The sequence below is a fragment of the Colias croceus genome, chromosome 24 (assembly GCF_905220415.1).
Source record: "Colias croceus chromosome 24, ilColCroc2.1".
NCBI lineage: Eukaryota > Metazoa > Arthropoda > Insecta > Lepidoptera > Pieridae > Colias > Colias croceus.
Window position 1 is genome coordinate 2,669,440 of NC_059560.1, and position 22,019 is coordinate 2,691,458.

The following is a 22,019-nucleotide window of genomic DNA, read 5'->3' on the forward strand; positions in this document are numbered from 1 at the left end:
GTATTTTAATTTTATGTACTGTGTTTGAATTATATTGTCATTGTACTGTATTCTAATTGTATTGTGTGTTAATTGTGTTACTTCAACTGTGTGGAGTCAAATAAATTATCTTTATCTTATCTTTTATCTTAATATAATTAATTATGTACATTGTGTATTTAATATATAGATAATAATAATGTGTGGATGACAAATAATACGAAATACAACTTTATCAATTGACAAAATAATTATAATAGGTATTTTTTTTATTTTTTTTTATTCCTGAAAAGTGAAAACTGTGTGTCTAGATTAAAATAATGCATCTTCATAGATGTATAACAATAAAATAATAGGCATATTAATCGTACTAATACTATAAATGCGAAAATTTGTGAGGATGTGTGTGTGTTTGTTACTCTTATAAAGCAAATACTACTGAACCGATTACAATGAAATTTGGCACACATATAGAGGGTAACTTGGATTAATACATAGGATAGATTTTATCCCGAAAATCCCATTTTATGCCAAATTTTGACATTATTTAAAAATTCATACTAAATGGCACCATAATCTAGACACGCGGCAGCGTGTCAAGCCGAGTTCAAGCGAAGAGAACTGGCGAGCAGCAGCCGTGTGTATATTTACACGAACCATTTCGAGCCACTTTTCACCCCCTTATAACTCGAAAACTATTTAAGTTATATAAACCAAATTTGGTACATATCAAGAGGACCTCAAGATAAACAAGAACCTTAAATTTCATAAATACAGATTAAACAGTTGCGTAGATATTAATATCCAAAAATTGCAATTTTTAAGACTGACTGACTTATAGACATATACAAAACCTAACCCACTTCCAGATGACCTAGAAAGTTCAAATTTTGTAATCAACTAGGTAATAGTGAGTGTACAAAGGAAAAAATCAGAAAATACTGAATTTATTTGTATTTAATTTTTTTTTCAATGACATAAATTTTGTTTGTATGGAAAAATGGAAAAGTTTAAAAAAAAAGAAAATAGTATATTCACCTTACTAGTCTTAAAAAATAGATCAAAACTAATCAGTGGCCGAAAGAAATTTTGAAATCCATCAATAAATGACTGAGATATAGATTATTGAAGTTTACATATTTTAGGACGAAACATCTGTAGATTCGAAGCGCCTCTGACATCACACTCACTCGCGCTAGTATCGCTAGGGGCTAGGGCGGATTACTTCCCCCCCCATTTTTCCAAGCCTTGTCGTGGCGGGGGGGCTTAGTACCTGGGTTGCAAACCAGCATCTTGGGGAAGCTAATATGGAATAGACAAGTGCCGCTCCCGATTTGTTTTTCATAAAACTATACGGGATGCGGCTATTTGACGTTTGACGGAATGCCATTGGCATCATTGAAGAAGGTCCTTGGAGACCAACGGCTGCAACACAGCGATGGATGGCGGTTGGTGAACCGCGGCGCGGCGGGCTCAGCGGGAGGATGTCCCTTGCTGGGCATTGGGGCTTTGGCCCTCCGCCGGGCAAACTGTTACCTCTAACGTGCGACGTTGTCATGTCTAGCGGCACGTTAGAGACCAGGGGGCTTGCCTTAATCGGCCGGCCCAAGAGGAAGGTGACCTCAGAAAAAACCCCTCCAATTCGGCGTTGGGGCGCCCCCCGGGGCCAAAGCGCGGCGTCGAATTCCTGCCTCCCGCCGGGTGGCAGGTGGCTTGGCGAGTGGATCAAGTCGGAGCGGCCAACCCCCGGATACCGCCCGTCCTCCGGGGCGTAATAGGGTTACCCGGGAGCAGGGGGCACCTCCCGGGCGGACCGTATACATCCCCCATGCTCGTGGGAACTTACCAAGTACAATATGAAACCCCAACTTGAAGTAGAAGGCGATATGCCGAGAGAATCGGCGATTAAAAGGTGTAATGTTGTGTTGGAACGTGTGACAGGCGCTACCCCAACACCTACCACAGCTGCCGGTGGAACTGTCAACCGCTCTTATGCGGTAACAGATGCGGCCGCAGAGTCGGACTCTCCCCACTCTATGGCGAGCATCAATTCACAAACTACTATGAGTCCCATGGTTCGCCGGGAGGCTCTATGTACCCCGAATAAGGAGTCACGTTTTTGGCGATGTCGAAAACGTTCTCGGTTGGATGATGGAAGCTCTAGTGACACTTCCATCCCATCTTCGTCTGGAAGAAAACCTCGGACAGGCCTGCGCAAGGCGCACAGGGCAGAAAAGGATAGCCAAGAGGAAGTAGAACACAGAGCAGCAGGCTCAGGAGATCCAGAGCCAAAACCTGTGCGTTCACCCGCCGTAGAGTTGCAGACGACTGGCGCGAACACAAACACAGCGACCGAAGATCTACGGAAAAGGATCGAAGTTAATCTGGCGACCGTAGAACAGATCGCCAAAGCGTCCAATCGCCTAAAGACGACCTATGTAGCCGATCTGAGAAACGCTGCTAGGGCAATTAGAGAAGATGCCGATTCCCTTGCTTTTAGGACGTTAACTGACGAAACAAGTGCGCTTCGTGCAGAAAATGAGCGTTTGCGCATAAGGCTTGACTTTCTCCAAAGTGAGATGCGAGAAATGCGACTGCTCATGCAACGGGGCCCGGTTGCCTCTGCACAAGCAGCGGAGTTGCCGCAGGACTTCGAAGCCAGGATGATCCGTCTACTGGGAGAGCTGATCGATGCACGGTTTAATAACTTAGTGCCTCAACCAAATCCGCAATCGCGATCCCGCCCGTCTACTGCGGCGGATAGACGAGGTAGCCGGATCGCTGATATTCGACAGGAAAGTTGCTCTGAAGCCTCAGAGGATACGAGACCAAAACTAAGGGGAACTAAAACCATAATGACCCAAGATGGGACGAAGAACAAAGAAACTAAGGAGAAAAAGAAGGGAGACAAGAAGAAGAAGAAGAAGAAGGGAAAAGGATTAGGTAACGAAAAACAGATGGAAGAACCGGTCCCTGATATCTCCCCCGCGGTGGTGGTCTCCACGCATCTTGACGTGGAATCCCCTGCTGTGCCTGCAGCCACCTGCTCTGAGGAGGGATGGTCAGTTGTTGCAAAGAGGGGCAGAGCGAGTGCAAACAAAGTGCAGCAGGCCGGGCTCACTAAGCACACGGTGGAATCGCGAAAAGCGTCTCAACACCCCCAGTCAGCACAACCTAAGCTAAGGGCTCCGAGGTCCGCGGCAGTCGTTCTGACAATTCCATCCGAGGCCCAGACCAGCGGTGTAACGTATGCTACAGCTATCCAAGAGGCGAGATCCAAAATAGACTTGAAGGAATCCGGAATCGAATGTGTGAAATTTCGCCAAGCGGTCACGGGAGCCACAATCATACAGATTTCTGGACCGGGAAGCGACGAGAAGGCTGATCTGCTATCGGTTAAACTGAAGACCCTATTTAAGGACAAAAATATCAAAGTCTCTAGGCCCGTAAAAATGGCGGATCTACGGGTGTCAGGTCTAGATGCGTCTATAACAGCGAACGACCTGAAGGAAGCCATAGTCAAAAAAGGTGAATGCTCGGCTGAACAGATAAGAGTGAGTCAGATAAAAAAGGACAAAACCGGATTGTACGCAGCCTGGGTAAACTGCCCTGTAACAGCGGCCAAAAAAGTCAGCGAGGCACGTTTCCTCGTTGGATGGGTTGCGGCGAGGGTAAGGGTGCAAAAACCACGGGAGCTACGTTGCTTTCGCTGCCTAGAAGTTGGTCACGTTGCTAACCGTTGTGTTGCGGAATGTGACCGCAGCCAGCTGTGCTACCGCTGCGGGCAGCCAGACCATAAAGCCGCCAGTTGTACCGCTAAGCCCAACTGCACAGTATGCGCGGCTGCTGGCAGGAAAGCAGACCATCGCTTAGGCGGCAACGGCTGCTCAGCGGACAAGGGGCCCAAAAAGAGGCCCATAAAACCTACTGCGGGCTCCCAGACAGAAGCATCAAATAATATGGAGACTATGGAAACCGCTACAGTATAGCATGGCTCTACGCTTCCTGCAATCAAATCTTAATCACTGTGCCAGGGCTCAGGACTTATTGATCCAGAGCCTGGCACAGTGGTCAATACACCTTGCAATATTATCGGAACCCTACGCTGTACCCAGCGGGCGTGATAATTGGATCGGAGACCTCGATGAAGTAGCTGCCATAGTGATGACACAGGCGGAGGGATCACCTCCGGTTCGCGCACAGGTGAAGGGTCACGGTTGCGTGGCTGTTAGGCTCATCGACACGGTTGTTATCGGCACATACTTCTCACCTAATAAAACGCTTCCTGAGTTTGAAGCGTTTTTGGGAGAAGTGGGCTCCCTGATTCAATGGGGCCGCCCTCATAAAATCATCGTTGCTGGAGACCTCAACGCTAAGTCTGTGGCTTGGGGTTCTTCTGCCTCGGATGCCCGTGGAGATGTCCTAGTAGAATGGCTCGCGGCCCAAAATCTGGTTCCGCTCAACCAAGGCACCGAAAACACATGTGTGCGAATGCGGGGAGGCTCAGTGGTAGACGTGACTTTCGCGAGTCCCTCTCTTGCCTGTCGTGTCCAAGGTTGGCGGGTCCTGTCGGAGGTTGAGACCCTATCTGATCACAAATACATCAGATTCGAGGTTCTCCCTACGACAGGCGTTGCTAGGAACACAAACCATGCTCCTGTCGAGACCAATCCGAGATGGTCCCTTAAAAGCCTAGATAGAAACCTGCTAGAATTAGCGTCTTTAATCAGGGCGTGGTGTCCAAAACCTGACGCTAAAAACGTAGATACAGAAGCGGAATGGTTTGCCGAGACAATGCGGCAAATATCGGATGCCGCAATGTCTAGACTGAAAAGATATCTCCCACATAACAAAGTTTACTGGTGGTCGACGGAACATGCGCGGCTCCGATTAGCCTGTGTAACCGCGAGACGCCGATATACCAAATATAGGCGAAGGAGGAGGCGTGCGGATTATTCAACTACTGAGGAGACTGAACGATATACCATGTATCAGGATGCCAAAAAGGCTCTCAGAGATGCCATTGCGGTCGCGAAGGAAAGAGCCTGGGCTGAATTGATGGACACGCTGAACCTGAATCCCTGGGGACGCCCTTACAGGCTGGTAATGAATAAGCTGCGTCCCTGGGCCCCACCGCTAACATCTACGTTGGAGCCAGCGCTGCTTCAAAAGGTGGTGACAACCCTATTTCCAGGTCATAGACAAAATGCAACTGATCTTGCAAGTCGAGTCGGAAGCGTTGATCAAGAAGAGCTGACCTGCGAACCCATTCCGGACGTGTCCTTAGCCGAATTGAATGCAGCAGTAGACCGTCTGAAAAGGAAGACTACCGCCCCGGGCCCGGATGGAGTGCACGGTAGAGTATGGTCCCATGCCTTGTCTCATGGATTGGATCAGCGCTTCTGCGATCTTTTAACAGAATGCCTTAAGATCGGTAGATTTCCAGAGCGTTGGAAAACGGGGCGCCTAGTTCTGTTAAAGAAGAGTGGCAAACCAGCAGATTCACCATCAGCATATAGGCCGATCGTCCTGCTTGATGAAGCCGGCAAGCTTTTCGAGCGCATAATCTCCAGCCGCATTCAGACCCACCTGTCACAGATAGGACCAGATCTGCAGGAATCGCAATTTGGTTTTAGGCAGGGACGCTCTACAGTGGATGCAATAGCTCGATTGCGAGACATCTGTGAAGGATCCGTCTCCCAAGGTGGGGTAGCAGTGGCAATATCATTGGATATTTCCAATGCTTTTAACACCCTGCCTTGGGACAAAATTTTAGACGGCCTAGCCCGACACCAACTACCGCCGTATCTACGCCGTATTATCGGTTCTTATCTCTGTGGGCGTCAAATTACCTTTCAAAGGCAAGGCGGCTGGGGTAGTCACAGAGTTGCATGCGGTGTTCCACAGGGCTCTGTATTGGGGCCTCTTCTGTGGAACATCGGATATAACCACGTACTACGAGGAGAGCTGCCGCAAGGAGTTTGCGCTATTTGCTACGCCGATGACACCCTAGTGGTATCCACGGGCCGAGATTTCAGGGAGGCGCGTCTCCGAGCCACAGCTGGAGTGGCACAGGTGGTCGGCCGAATCAAAAGTCTCGGTCTAAAAGTAGCCCTCGAAAAATCTGAGGCTATATGCTTCCATGGCCACCGGAGGGCCCCACCACCGGGGGAAGAGATTGTAGTGAGTGGAGTGCCCATCCGAATTGGGCCCAGACTGAAATACCTTGGTCTGGTGCTCGATTCGCGATGGACATTCCAAGCTCACTTTTCGGCACTGGCCACCAAGCTCGGCACCACGGCAGCGGCTCTCTGCCGCATTATGCCAAATATTGGAGGGCCGAGTTGGGGGTGTCGCCGACTTTTCGCTGGTGTTGTGCGATCACAAGCATTGTACGGGTGTCCGATATGGGCGGACAAACTGCTGACGCGCAATACAATCGTACTACGGCGGGCACAACGAGTGGTAGCCTTAAGAGTTGCTAGGGCGTACCGTACCGTCTCCTACGATGCGGTTTGCGTCATCGCCGGAACGGCACCCTGGCACCTTGAAGCCGCTGCCCTTTCACAGGTTTACTGGCGCAGAGCCGAGGCAAGAGGGAGAGACGAGAACCTGCCTCTCGAAACACTCCAAGAATGGAAACGGGAAGCTCGCGACGCGGTGTTTCGCCGATGGCGTCGAGAACTAGACTCGTCTTGCGTGGGGGCCTGGACTCTGAATGCAATCAGACCAGTACTCAGAGAATGGGTGGAAAGGCGATGGGGGTCGATCAACTACCGACTGGTGCAGGTTCTGTCTGGGCACGGGTGCTTCGGCAGCTACCTGAACAGGATAGGTCGTGAGCCGGCTCCCGTCTGCCATCACTGTAGCAGCCTCCAAGATACGGCTTTGCACACCCTGGTGGAGTGCCCTTCCTGGACAGACGAACGTGGGTCCCTCCAGAGCCTGCTGGGAGCAGACACCCAGCTTACCCTACAAGCTCTTGTAGAGGCAATGGTCACGGACGAAACTGACAATTCATGGAAGACCGTCGTCACGTTCTGTGCGACGGTAATGAAAAGGAAGGAGGACGCAGAGAGGGCCCGGGAAAATGACCCAGCGGCGGACCCTCTGCGACGGCGCAGACCCGGTAGGCGCAGACGTCTATATGACCAGCGCCAGCCGTAACATAACACTTAAGGGAAAAACACGGGGGGAGGTTTTCGTAGATACGCGCATACTGTAGTTATGCTCGCGGCAAGAAAACTGAATCCCCTCGCGTCATAAGATGGTTAGGTCCGGAAATGGACGGCGATATTATTCAATATTGGCGGCCATTGCACACTTCCGGGCGTCGATGAGCCGCGAAGAAGCGGCAGTCGCCACACGGTCGGCGGGGGTATAAGGCCTGGCTGTTAACCCCCGCCGCCCAGGGCGAAAGACGGCCACCGTTGGGTTTTAGTGGGTATGGCTTTCAGCGAGTCCCACATACCCCCTTGGACAGCAAAACTGCCAAGGGGGATGCGTAAATGCATTTCCCAACGTTAAAAAAAAAAAAAAAAAAAAAAAAAAAAAAAAGGGCGGATTACTTCGATTGCATGATTTCTTTATTCAAAACTGTTATTAAACGTAAAATAAAAGAAAATTGTAATAAAAATATTGCCTTTATTGCTCATACAGTTAAAAATAATATATAATTTTACAATATTCACATTTATTTATTCTTTATTTATGAGTGTTTAGTTTAGTTTTAATTTCAGTGTAAATAAATAAATAAATAAATAAAATCTTTATTTTGCTTTAAACATGGTATTCAATGGTGATACAATTATATTAATAAAGCACAAACATGTTTAGCCAATACAAGCATGCAAAAATAATTACCATAAATGGTGTAATGGAAGAAGGCTTCGTCGAAGGTCGAAATGATTTAATTTGCGTAATATTAATATGAGTGAAACATCTTTAGGCGCGTTTAGAGTAAAATTTCAAGATCGCGTCATGGCAATACCGTAACGTCATGGAGTAAGGCGACGATTCTTCTACAACGATCTTTGCATCTTGGTAATAGTGTGTGTACAAATTCACGCTGGATGTTTAGAAAATCATCTAATCTTTTAAACAGAAAACGAGTTTATACGTTATACGTTTTGAAGGGAAACCAGAGTGAAAACGAGTTTAAAAAATTGCAGATAATGACGGGGCAATGTGTGCTGACATTCATAACATATAAGAAAATATAGAAAATAATACTAAACAAACCATACAGAGAAACCGCAAGAAAAAATAAAAAAATCGTAACTATATAAAAAGTATTATATTCATAAAGTAAATCTTGCAGTGTAATTTTCTGTACAAAAAGTAATGATATCCCACCAAAAACATAAATGTAAAATTTGGAGCCGAGTTCATACGTTGACTTAATTTGCCAAAAAAAGAAATGAGATCTAAATGTGTGCCAAGTTCTGCAGACAGTCCAGTAATTTATTTACAAAGATGTATTAAGTTCTTAGGTTGATTGAAAACTCAATTGTTTTATTTTCCCTTAGAGAACAATGTTTATTCCAAAATATAACTTTTTTAATTTGAATAATATAATTATTTTCACAAAGCAAACAACTAATGACCTATTGAACCCCACAATTTGATGAGGCTAGTTTTTAGAACCTCAAAAAATATAAACAGTATGTAAAACTAGCATCATCAAATTATGACAGACAATATTATGAAACTAAGAAAAATTAAATTTAAAAAAGGAGAGTATACAAAAATGATTGTTTATTGATAGTAGAGACGACGACACTGACAAACTATGATGAAATAAACGAATTCAAGATCAAGATAAATATAGATCTCATACAGATAACGTAGTTTTTCACAAGCTCTCGATTAGAATCTAGAGTTGCAAGGGAAAACAAACTTTATTGCTGACAATAATAATAATTAAGGGAAAATAAACATTGCGGTCCTCGAATAATGAGAGCATTAGAAGATTATCAACTCTAGAACAAAATTTTCCTCAATTTTCCATTGAATCACGAATGTAAATAAATAGGACAACACTTTTCCGAGTACACAACCTTCATACAAACTATGTCTCATGATTTTTAATGAGATCCACCGAAATACCAGCTAGATACCGCTACACATAATGAATTACAAACACTGATTATCAGCTCATTTTATTAATGCAAAGTTACACTGAAACAAACGCACGCGAAAAGAGAAATCGACATATTTTAGCAGTGATTTTACGTACGCTCACAATTGATTATGTGAACGTTATTTTTATATATTACGACACTAGGTATTTCATTGATAGATTACCTTCTTGTAACTGACCACAGGCAACAAACAAACTTTACATCATCCGAAATATGAACATGAGATAATATAAACTTAGAATTGTCCAGAAGAGCACTTTTTATTTATTGGTAAACCTCTTAGAGGTTAAGGGAAATTTTACATAATACACCGAATTTTTCCGCGCGCACCGCGTGACGTCCGTCGCCGCGCACTTTCAACGTGTGACTGATCACTGAAGTCTGAACAGTGAACACGAATTACGTACACGGCGATCGCCATGCATTGTTGCGTCTGACAGACCCAAATAATTCGGCGCGTGCGCATGGACGCCGGACGGATTCCTGTCGCAGTTGGCAGCATGGAGATGTCGCAAGTGACAATGTGGTTACACATATTCGGTACTTACAAATGTAAAGTTCAGTTACTAATAATTACTGTTACAATTTTTTTAGTTTTTAATTGATTGTAAACAGGAATGCAAACTCTACATTTTAAAAATGTTATAGACATTTTTAAAATGTAGAGTTTGAGTTTTAGCTTTTGAGTTTTGACATAGTTTCGTCTTGTCCAATCATGAGTAGCTATAATAGGTAGGTTATAGGGGTATTATCGTTATTAGTATTACTCATTAGTGAAATAAAAAATACCTTGAAAATAGAGTCAAAAAAGTCAGAAGGCTAGGAAATATATCAACATGGCTCTGTCATCAGGGTTCGTAAATAGTAAGCACTAAGTACAAAATACTTTATGCTATACTTTTATCAGGCAAACTATGCATGTAAGTATATACTGTGAAAACGAACTTCTAAAATTACCTATTATAATAGCCACTTTTAACATTCGCTATTATTTGTAGCATAGCTATTTATGTGCAAATTATTATAGTTGAAAACAACAATAAAACACTTATTATTCAGCAGTTTATAAACATTAATAACAAAGCTGGAAATATTTGCATTACTTATGTAACACATATTACTAGCTTTGCCGCGCGGTTGTAACTTATAACCACTGTAAAATTTCATCTAAATCCATCACGTCGTTTTTTCGTGAAAGAGTAGACATAATATAGAGTGAAGAGAGTAAACATACAAAAAGCGGCCGATCCACTTCTTTCGTTTTTGGTTTCCTCGCAAATAACTTGAACATGGAACCTTATAAATTAGTTTGTCAGGACAAAGTGTTCCCATAATTAGTGCACGTATCTTGTTTTTATACACCTACTCAACTGCACTAACTTGAAATTAACTTTGAGAACAAAACGACGATTGCATCAATTGGCTGTGGACACTAATATTATTATTTTTTTTAATTTAAGATTCATGGACTGATGGGATAAATTGATTTTTTTCAAGAATTATATTTGTAATAATGTTCGACTCTATGCAATTGCATGTTTTAATTTATCCTTTACTAATTACTTAGTCTTTTAATTTCAATTGCAACTGTAGGATTCAGTTGGAAATAATGGAAGATCCTACGTAAGGAAGAATGTACATATACTTACGTTCATTAGTTAAGTAGGACGAAGACACGTTACAGAATATCTATTTATTTAATAGCATGATTTTTAACATTGAAGTTATCTAGGAATTAGATTCGCTTATAAAACAAGGATACAGGGGCACAAAGATAATAATAAAAAGCTTTTGTCGGTCCGGCAGCGGCTACGTATACTTATCTGCGGTGTTCCCGAACAACTACGACATTGGGGCCTTCAAGAAAAGAGCTTATTTGTCCATTAAAGGCCGGCAAAGCACCTGTAACACTCCTTGTGTTACAAGTGTTTATGGGCGGTGGTGACCACTTAACATCAGGTGGCCCACCTGCTCCTTTGCTTGCTCTGACATAAAAAAAAAATCTACGTGAGATTTGAAATAACAAATCTCTGTTGACATCATTGCCATTTGCAGAACTGACTACTTTTCCACAACAAATCGTCTTCTTAGAAATTCAAAACTACTGGAATCGCACTATCATTTCAACCTATACATTAAAATGGTATTATAAAGTAGTAAACTAAAAGCAAAAGCGTGAAACCAGTCGGGTAGCAACGCCTATTACATGTTGCAAAGGGATCATTAGGTACATCCGCTTTAAGACGCAAACAGGACATTATATTGCCAGATAAAACAACATTTTTCCAATGTTAACTATAATTCAATATGATTAGTAATTATCCCGATCCTTTATATGTACCGCAAATTGACTGTGAAGATAAATTGCTTGATAAAAAACAGGCAGTGTGTTTACGTACGTACCTATAGTTCGATTTTCTTGAAATTCAATAAGGGACTATAGAAGCAAGCAATACGAGACACCAAAGTGATAACAAAAATAAAAATTAAAAATGCTTCTTAGAGTTTATGATTTTTAATATTACATGATTATATTGAAATTGTTGTTTTATAAATGGTCAGTAAAAGGGTTTATGCTTATTTCTGTTATCTGATTAATCCCATGACGAAATAATACTGTTTAAATGTAACTATCAAGCTTACAACGATTAACAATGAATTAACAAGATACTCCAATGTTAATTGTTCGTTAACAATTAAAATTCCAGTCACGTTGCACAGTAAGTCCAGTCCACAAGGGGGAAGTGGCCTGTTTAATTATTTTAATTTAAACATTTTGTTTTCAATGTTATTCTTTTAAATATTACATCTGATGTATCCAGACCACTTGGAGAAAGGAGGATGAAGGATATCGTTTTGTTAAATAGCTCTAATATCTCGTGAACTTAAACCGTACGTAAACTGAAACCACTTAACCGATTATAATAAAATTCGCACACCATGTGCAGTTCGATCCAACTTGAGAGATAGGATAGGTTTTATCCCGGAAATCCCTCGGGAACGGGAACTATGCGAGTTTTTCTTTGAAAACGCGGGCGAAGCCGCGGGCGGAAAGCTAGTTTGATTATGTGAAGATGGTTGAATATCTGGTAATCTTACAAAATATTTGTGACAAATGTTGCATTCAACAATAAAGAAATACAATATTCGTGAAAGATACAAAGAAAAGAAAATACATTTACAAAATCACACAACTCTACACAGAACAAATAAAACGACGACAGTAAATTAAAATTGCATCGTAAAATAAAATATTGACACTTCACCATTCAAATAAAAGGGAAGATGACGTGATTTTCCGAATAAATATTTTCCCATAAACATTGTCTTGGACGATGCAACATGGCTCATGTAACTTCTGAAGGACAAAACGTTTTTTTCACGTTATATTTAGCCGACTTACAAAAATAGATCTTTCTGCTCAATCAGACATCTTTATAAAATTAAGGGCAATCGTATTGATGAAATATGCTTTCAGGTTAATGCAAGAAAACAATGAAAATTTAGTAACAAAGCGATTGTCTGTAAAAGGAAATATAACGCATCGAGCATCGTCCTTATTTCTGTGGTATTAATTTAAACTATTTTTACATAAACACACATGTTCATTTTTAAGAAAGACAAAAGAGCGTATGTGCCGAGAACACGTGTCTGAAGTGAAACTTCTTTGACAAGATTCAAAGAAATCAAAATCGTCGCCTTACTCCATGGCGTGACGGTATTGCTTTGACTCGACCTTGGAATTTTACTCTCAACGCGCCTAAAGTTCCACTTCATAAAGGAATACATCATATACAAAATATTATAATCTGTAATATTTACAAACACAAAGCTATTCCTACTGTGCTCTTCTAATCATCTCGTTCTAAACTTTGTTCACCCATTTGATAAGACGTTACATTAATTCTATATTAAATCTGAACATAAACAAGCTCGTAATAGGTTAAGAAATGAGTCCTAAGGTGAATTAGATTCGCGATAAGTGGCACTCAACACAGATTCCTGATAAAGCAGGAATAGTTCCACTACAAAACAAAACTACATGTGATTGAGTTATATAATTATATAATATTATATATAATTATATGGTATTGCCAGTTATATAATATTATAACAAATTGGGACACTTAAATAAATAATAGCATTCATTCTTCTTTTGTCTATTTTCCGATCCTTTGTAAGTTTATGAATTTTTCCGTCAGTCTTTTATTTCATTTCTCGAGCTCTATTGTAAAGAATGATCTCTTTTCCAAACAGATACAAAAGACAATCATGTGATGATTTGTTATCTCCTTTTTAACCGACTTCAAAAAAAAGGAGGAGGTTATCAATTCGGCCGGTACGTTTTTTTTTAAATGTATGTACACCGATTACTCCGAGGTTTCTGAACCGATTTACGTGATTCTTTTTTTGTTCGATGCGAGATGGTGTCGAATTGGTCCCATAAAAATTTTATTCGGATAGGCCCATTAGTTTTTATTTTATGGGCATTTTTGCAAGTGCAAGTATTATTATTATAAGTAAGTCGGTTGTTTTTAACGCAGTTATCACTTGTTATCTTTCATAATCTTTGCAATAAAAATGCAATATTGTATTAGAACGGCTTTACATATTTCATTCATCCTTTTTAAGGGGGGTTAGGCGGTCAGCGAAAATTCAGCTATTCGGGCCTGAGGTAAGCGGTGAGGGGATCCGCGTTTAGTATGGAATCAACGTGCTCGAAACTAAAAATCGTAAGCGCCATTCACATTTTTATCAAAAAGTGAATGAAAATATTTAGTATTTTCTAAATCTAAAACAGTCACGAAATCGAGAAGGTAAATACCTATGTATTTGTGATTTTATACGAAATATTATAGTAAAATACGGTTGTAATGAGCATTTATATGATATTTTAGAGGTAACTTCAGGATTTTTTTTTATCGAGCAAAATTTTTCCAATCGTGTTTTGAAAACAGTCATCCCATCACACATACGTTCTGTAATACATATTAGAAATTTCAGTGCGAAAAAACTTCAATATTTTTAATTATAGCTCATAGAAAACAGTCCATTTTGCCGGGTTCACCTACTAAGGGCCCCAAAAGGTCCTTTTAGCATAAAATATTCAATAATTTCAATTTAAATATTTTTTCTACAATTTCGTTATAATTAAATATTTATTTACTTGCTGTGCCCCGCGATTTTACCCGCATTGCTCTGCTCCTATTGGTTTTAGCGTCGCGACATAATATATCTATAGCCTTCCTCGGAAAATGGAGTATCTTACAGTGAAAATGAAAACAGGGACATCTGGCAACTCTAATGTTTTCAAACACATATGCGTCATTCTGATAAACTCTTGACACTATAGCCTATAGGGCCTAGGCGATTGACGTAGTGCACTAATTGTTGAGGTTATTGGAAGTTTTGCACATACTGGTCATCTAGGACGATAACGTTGTTGTTATTATATAATATCTTTTGTATTAATGTGTCCGATAATCTATGCACATGTTGTAATAAATCGATGGCTCTTTGTACTTCTTATTATGCTTGGTATAAAAATAATAGTTGTGTAATAAAATAATGAGGTAAAAATCAATAATTATTTGAAAAACTATTCCTAGAAACTATAGGTTACCTATATCATATAATTATGATAGTATGCTTGTAACATAGAGTAGATATACCTATATAACCTCAATTTTATTAAATTTTTTCGGTTTTTTTTTTAATTATACAGACAGACGTTTTCATATTTACGCGGGAACTGTCAAACTGACACATTTAACAATAACAAACATGAAAAAAGAATATGCGAACCGGTCGAGATGTTTACGTCTGACTCCAAGGGAAAAAGGGATTCGTATTTATTTAAAGTAGAGAAAATTTATTCATTTTAAGTATAAATTTAGGAAACGTTTTGTAAATATATATTTATCTCGGATACAAAGTACAATAATTATGCTAGCATTTGAAATCATAACGATTACATTGATATTTGATAATATAGATATGTACCGGATCTACTTATTTAGTTTAGGATATCTAATAATCTAAAAACTTGTCCAATCGTAATAATCTTGATAAATTCACGGACACTACCTAGTTATGTCTCATGCATAAGCAATAGGTGTTCTTTGTCTTTTCTAGATAAAGAAAAATGAAAAACTACTATTTAATCCAACTAGGATATAGGTACCTACTTAATATGCAAAAAACTCAGGTAGAATGGTGAGACATTATGAAAATTCATGCGTGAATAATAATAAATAATATAATATGCATGTACTTAATATATGTATAAATATCTAATATATAAAAATCAATGCCACTTTTCGTTGTAATTCCATAACTCGAGAACGGCTGAACCGATTTCGATAATTCTTTTTTTATTATATTCCTTGAAGTACGAGGATGGTTCTTATGTAGAGAAAACGTTAATATGTACCACGGGCGAAGCCGGGGCGGACCGCTAGTAATTATAATAATTATCAATCTCAACTACATTACGATTGGAAACTTTACAGATCATAAATACAACATCGACATTATTACATATAATTAGTCCTCTGCAATTAATAACTAATTAATAGATATTGGATACTAATATTGACGTCAATACATCGCTTTTACTTTCGCAATAACAAAATATTTATCGGACTTAGGGATTATACGGAATTAAAGTATTAATAAAAATGCAACATACCTACCTAGCAAACAACGATACTGAACTACTGAAGGAACTTGATTGCTTTATTATTGTCAGAAAAACAACCTTACATTGATAAAACTATTCAGGTTACTTTATGTTGATATTTTTAACCATTCAGGTAATTAAGACAACTCAAAAAAATGTGAATGAGATTGAGTGGTATGGTTGTGTTAATCTTTTACTAAAAACAGCCGATTTGATCTTAATGGAATTTAACTAAGATATAGGTTATAGTAAGTATCTAATTCTAATATATAAAAATGAATCGCAAAATGTGTTGGTAAGCGCATAACTCGAGAACGGCTGAACCGATTTCGATAATTCTTTTTTTATTATATTCCTTGCAGTACGAGGATTGTTCTTATGGAGAGAAAACGTAAACATGTACCACGGGCGAAGCCGGGGCGGACCGCTAGTTCTGTATAGATACGTTTAAAGGCTAGGTACTTAAACCTGCATAAAATGTTAAGCCGTAGACTGAAGCTAGTCAAAGACTACCTATATGTAGACAGACAGAGAAGTAAGCAGAAGTATGTAGGTACCTAAATATTTTTATTTATGCAACACAACAACAAGAAGAACGGAAGTATATGTCACAAAGTACCACGAGGACGATGAACAGTTTTGTCCGATAAGGATCTATTTATAATTACACTCGTCCGCGTGTTGTTTACATGCAAAAATCGGGTGCATGTGCACTAAGAATGCACTAAGTACTAATAATGTAGGTACATTAGGTTTGCGCTAGTTCAATTGCTCCTAGCGTGTTTTGCAACGATTGTCGTAAGTCGTCGCTAGACTTTCAAAATACATGAAAAAAATATATCTGAGATACCTAATTATACTATTACACTAAGAGCTAGCGCGCGAGAGCAACTTTTGTCTCCGCAACTGTCTCTCCTATCAACTCCATGGGGCATGGGGTAGTAAGAAATTGCGCGCACGTAGCGACACACGCAACTCTCCATAGAGTTGATGGGAGAGACAAAATCACAAAATAGTTGCGGAGACAAAAGTTGCTCTTGCGCGGTAGCTCTAACTATTCAACAAACTTCAAAAGAGGACTTCTCAATTCGACTGTATTTTTGGGTTTGTTATATTACTAGGACTTTCGACTGGACGAACTGATTTTAATGTTTCTTCTTTTATTTGAAAGTAGGTGCTTCGCCTGTAATTTTCACGAAAATAACAAATATTCAAGTACTTAATACTAGTATAGCATTATAGATATTATCTGTGCTAAAGCTAAAACCGACAAAAGAAAACAATGTAAACAGTAACCACATTAAGAAATTACACCTACAATTTCCGTTCCCTAGGCCCTAGCGCATGTCACCAGCCAGCATTATATTTTGCAAGTCGGCTGTCGGATGCAAGTTATTACGGCGCATGCGTGTCGCAAACACTGCGCTTGCTCAATCGGTTTGACAATCGACACGAATCTATATAATCATATGACAATATGTAGTAGGTATGTACAATGTACATAACAATGTAGTGTGGATGCAGCATAATGCAGGGTATTTCAAAAATTACGATAGAAATCCACCCATACAAAATCGAGTACAAGTTACAGTGTTACAACCTCTTATTTCCAGACAGCTTACGCCCTGAATTGAACTGACTGGCAAGTGGCAAATTCATATTATGATCGCAATCACCATGGCTATGCTTTGTGTGTTTAGCATAATGTAGATTGTAGGGTATATTAAAAAATACGATACAAGAATAAAAAACTATTTTATGTATATCGTTAAATATGTTAAATTAAGCTATCTTCAGATGTATCCCTACATATTTTTTTGTTTGTTTATAAAAATTCTAAGGGGATATTTTTATGATTAAGCTTGTTAACAAATTCAGCAAATTATAGGTAACTAGCTTACCGCCCGCGGCTTCGCTCGATTTGTCTTAAACCTAATAAATTATAGACTAAAACCTTCCTCTTGAATCACTATCTATTAAAAAAAACCGTATCAAAATCCGTTGCATAGTTTTAAAGATTTAAGCATACAAAGAGGACAGGAGGGACAGAGAAAGCGTCTTTGTTTTATACTTTGTAGTGATTACAGAACAAGTAGAGTTATGTATGGATTATTTATAAATTTATTTCAAGTACTTGGTTATTATCAATTTAAATCTATACTAATATTATAAAGCTAAAGAGTTTGTTTGTTTGAACGCGCTAATCTCGGGAACTACTGGTCCGTTTTGAAAAATTATTTCGGTGTTAGAAAGCCCATTTATCGAGGAAGGCTATAGGCTATATATCATCACGCTAAGACCAACAGGAACGGAGCAATGCGGGTGAAACCGCGGGGAGCAGCTAGTAATTGATAAAATTATTCTTGCATTCTGAGTTCTTAGGATATTATGACAATTATATTTAAACTACTTAATTTTCTATTATTTCAATTGTACTAACTTGAGCGTGGTGACTTTAATACAATCCTACTCTTATTATAAATGTGCATGTTTGTAACAATGTATGGATGTAAATTTGTTACTCTTTCACTAGAAAACCACTGAACAGATTTTTATGATACTTTGCATTGATGGAGATTTTATAACAGAATATAACTTAAAAAAATGTTAGATGAAGAACAAGTCAATATATTTCTTTATATCTATACCTACTTGTTGTACCGCAGGCAGTCTCATCTTGTGGTATTCTCATACTTATAATCTACATTACTGTAAAGTTTCATCCAAATTCGTCCAGTAGTTCCCTCATGAAAGAGTAACAAACATACATCCATCCATTCTCAAAAACTTTTGCATTATTATTTATTATCATTATGAAGAATTACACAACAAAAATACAATTTTGTAAAAGGTAATTGTACTTCAGAATTTAAAAAGGGAATCTTGAAACTAAGCTAACGTTTCATTGTATAATATGTATAATTCATAAATGTATAAAAAAACACCAGTTGATGAGATGGTGAATAAATAAAATAAATAAAAGTATGTAACTCTTACCTTTCTTAACTTTCCAATAAAAGAACGATCTTCAAATGATGCACAATTGATATGCACAATTCACCATAAATTCATTGTTCTTGTATACAATTTACACAAAAATAGGAACGAGAAAAACAATTTGACAACATAACCTTTAAATTTTTGAATTTTTGTGTTTTTGCGGATTTAGGTACCTACCTATTTCATTTTTTCTGTAGTTTATAGAAGTGAGCTATTGTCTATGCAATGCAACATAGATCAGAGAAGAAATCATTTAATACTGGATATTTAATATTTTGTACATTTTTATTTGTTGTAATATTTAATTGTTACTTAAAAATAACCATTAAAGAGCATTCAATATATATTTTAAAACATTTTAATCAACTACGACAGCTGTCAACAGACGTCAATCATGTAGAATGATCAATGAGATCATCGGCCAGATTTTACTGTCAAAGTCAATTTGTCAGTAGAAAATCTAAATAAAACAAACAATATTTGTATTATTTTCTAAAAAAATTGTAATAAGTTTTCAACATGGGTTTATTCGGCAAATCACCAGACAAAAACCCTAAAGAAATGGTATGTAATTTTAATAAAACTTATTCAGACGCTTTGCAACAGAAAATGTCTTAATAAAATTAAAGTAATTAATGTAAATCAATATTTGTTATTTTAGGTAAACGAATGGTCCCATAAATTAAGAAAAGAAGGCTATAATTTAGACAGGCAAATACGAGGTAAGTGCTTTAAAAATATTCACGATTGTGTGATATGTCATCCTTGTCAGAGTGTTTACAAAATATATCATTAGGTATCTACTTTTTTAGCTATTCAACGTGAAGAGGAAAAAATAAAACGATCTCTCAAGGAAGCTGCAGCAAAAAATGATAAACAAGTGTGTACAATATTGGCTAAAGAAATTATAAGATCAAGGAAAGCTGTTAGTAAAATATACACAAGCAAAGCCCACCTAAATTCTGTACAGATGCAAATGAAGAACCAATTGGGTGAGTCAGATTTTCTCTTTTAAACAGACTTAGTTAAACAAGAGACCAACAAAAAAATAATAATAATATAAGATGTTAGTAGTATTTAGAACCATAATAAGTAATAACAATTCTATTACTGCTTGATAATAATAATGAAAATTATATTTGTTTACAGCAACATTAAGAGTGGCTGGATCCTTACAGAAATCAACTGAGGTAGGATAATAAAAATATTGTTTTTTACAAAAACACAACAACATAACAGAATAAAAATAATTTATATAGTTTGTTTTTAGTTGAAGAGGTAAAAACTAAAATATCTATGGTTGCATTTTGAAAGATTGATTTTTCTTACCTTCTTATCTCAAATTTGATGAGTAAAATGTAATAATAACTCAGAAATGATACAAACAGCATACTTAAAAACAGTAATTTTATTTAACAAAACACTCCAACTTTGTATATTCCAATTATTAAACTATAGGTGATGCAAGCGATGCAGGCCTTACTCCGATTACCAGAAATCGCTCAGACAATGCAGGATTTAAGTAAAGAGATGATGAAGGCGGGTATCATCGAGGAGATGCTTGACGAGACTATGTCTAGCATGGAGGATGAAGAGGAAATGGAGGAGGCTGCGCAGACTGAAGTTGATAAGGTTTGTAGTAATAATATATATGGGCATGTTTCCGCAAATCAATGTTGAGCGCCTATTTTGGGTGTAAAGGAAAAAGAAACTGTCAAATTGGGATATGTATAATATTAATTGATCACCAAAAAAACTTTAAAACTGACCACAAATTAATAATAGTATTTAGGTTTATAACATTCAAATGCTTGTTCAATCCAAATGACGTGGGCTTAAATTTCATCCCGTGATCAATTAAACAAAAAAACCACTTCATGTCCTGCAGTTTCCACTGCTGGACATAAAGTTGTTTTTTTGTAACGTCCTATGTCTGAGACTGCACCGGCAATCAATGTCTTTGTATACTTTGAAAAAAATTTCACAAATTTTTGTAATATTCTAGTCAAAAGAATTAATTTAAAATGATGTGGCATTTCTAAAGCCTCAGTGACGTTTTGTGTAACAAATTCGTTACAACAGATATGTCTTGAATATTACGATACTATTATTAGCCTAACTCATATTACACAGGTGCTATGGGAGCTCACACAAGGCAAGCTGGGCGAAGCGCCGGCGCCTCCCACGGCGGTTGGAGCACCCTCCACTAGTCAAGAGACGCAAGAGCCAGATGAGAGCGAACTGGATGAAATGCAGACACGGTTGCAGGCGTTACGGTCTTAGGTATGTTATTTTCTTAGTTATTATTAAGAAAAAGATTTCTCAATTCATGTTATACATTTTCTATTCGTAGTTATGTATTTTTTAATTAGGAATTCGAAATAGATCTCGCTATTGATATTTTTCTATAAGGTGGTTATGAAATGTAACTAAAGCAAAGATATGGAAAGCGAAAGACATAAAAAATACAATGTTCAAGCTTAATAAGCTTAACAGACTCTCCGGTCCTATGTAACACTAATTATATCCTGGATATGTTATTTAATCAGACCGCACTTATGATTTTTATTGATTTTTTTTTCAGATGAAATATTCTGATAAATAAAGTTTATTTTAAAATTTATCACAATTGAACCTACTACTATTTACAAAGCCCGATAAGAACAAATCTTCAGTAAATTATTAATATTAAAATGCATTACTTACCAAGATTTTTTTTTTTCAAGGTAGATGATTCGATGTCGTCGAGATGTGGAAATGCCTTTAACACTATTATTACTTACTATAAGAGAGAATGTTGTAAGTCACGTTGTTGTGCGTTAAATATTTATTTCGTACTTTAATAAATGTTGTGAAATTACTTGAATTTCAATATTTCATAAAAAAAATAAGATTTCAGTATTCTTGTGATTGTTTGCTTATTGTTCATAGTTTCATTACTATGTGTTAAAAATATATAAAAAAACCTATTTAAAAATCTCACACTATATCTCTTTGGTTCGTAACAAGTTATAACGAATTAATTTTAATTAAAAAGATGATGTATTTATATATTTTTGTGTATTGTTGTGATAATTGTTTACAAAATAAAACTGCTATTAACATTGAAGCTTTCATTTTACCTTTTCCTCCATTTTAAAATAATATGTGATGGTCTGGTTTTAACAATTCTTTGTAAACTAAGTTAAATTTTATCTAATAAGTGTAGTGTAAGT

The 22,019-nt window shown here is 38.0% G+C and overlaps 3 protein-coding genes across 6 annotated transcripts in view; 2 read left to right on the forward strand and 1 right to left on the reverse strand.

Moving 5' to 3' along the window:
- Positions 1–18,903, reverse strand: part of LOC123702721 (glycerol-3-phosphate acyltransferase 1, mitochondrial) — a 69,859-nt gene extending 50,956 nt beyond the window's left edge. For 2 of the 3 annotated variants that reach the window (XM_045650507.1, XM_045650506.1), the window contains exon 1: positions 9,286–9,485. The gene's annotated coding sequence lies outside the window, so the exon portion shown is untranslated. Of the gene's footprint in view, positions 1–9,285; positions 9,486–18,801 lie in introns of those variants that run through there. The other variant, XM_045650508.1, reaches the window with a different exon arrangement.
- LOC123702621 lies at positions 1,836–3,968 on the forward strand. Its single transcript, XM_045650382.1, has one exon. It carries the CDS (start codon positions 1,836–1,838, stop codon positions 3,966–3,968), a length of 2,133 nt encoding a protein of 710 aa, XP_045506338.1.
- Positions 18,904–19,218: 315 nt separating the features above from the next.
- Positions 19,219–21,908, forward strand: LOC123702722 (charged multivesicular body protein 3). Of its 2 annotated transcripts, none has more exons than XM_045650509.1 (7): positions 19,219–19,368; positions 19,466–19,526; positions 19,617–19,796; positions 19,954–19,994; positions 20,263–20,436; positions 20,938–21,087; positions 21,531–21,908. In XM_045650509.1, exons 1-6 carry the CDS (start codon positions 19,324–19,326, stop codon positions 21,085–21,087), a joined length of 651 nt encoding a protein of 216 aa, XP_045506465.1. In that variant the 5' UTR covers positions 19,219–19,323; the 3' UTR covers positions 21,531–21,908. The 2 variants fall into 2 exon arrangements, with proteins under 2 accessions (XP_045506465.1, XP_045506466.1); XM_045650510.1 differs by having other exon boundaries at positions 21,535–21,908.
- The last annotated feature ends 111 nt before the right edge of the window (positions 21,909–22,019 follow it).

Bases quoted from the DNA above. Each gene is read 5' to 3' on its own strand.
- LOC123702621 (XM_045650382.1), top strand. From the start codon at position 1,836: ATGAAACCCCAACTTGAAGTAGAAGGCGATATGCCGAGAGAATCGGCG.
- LOC123702722 (XM_045650509.1), top strand. From the start codon at position 19,324: ATGGGTTTATTCGGCAAATCACCAGACAAAAACCCTAAAGAAATG. The intron at 19,995-20,262 runs GTAGGATAATAA...ATTAAACTATAG, and splicing joins CCTTACAGAAATCAACTGAG to GTGATGCAAGCGATGCAGGC. The intron at 20,437-20,937 runs GTTTGTAGTAAT...CATATTACACAG, and splicing joins CGCAGACTGAAGTTGATAAG to GTGCTATGGGAGCTCACACA.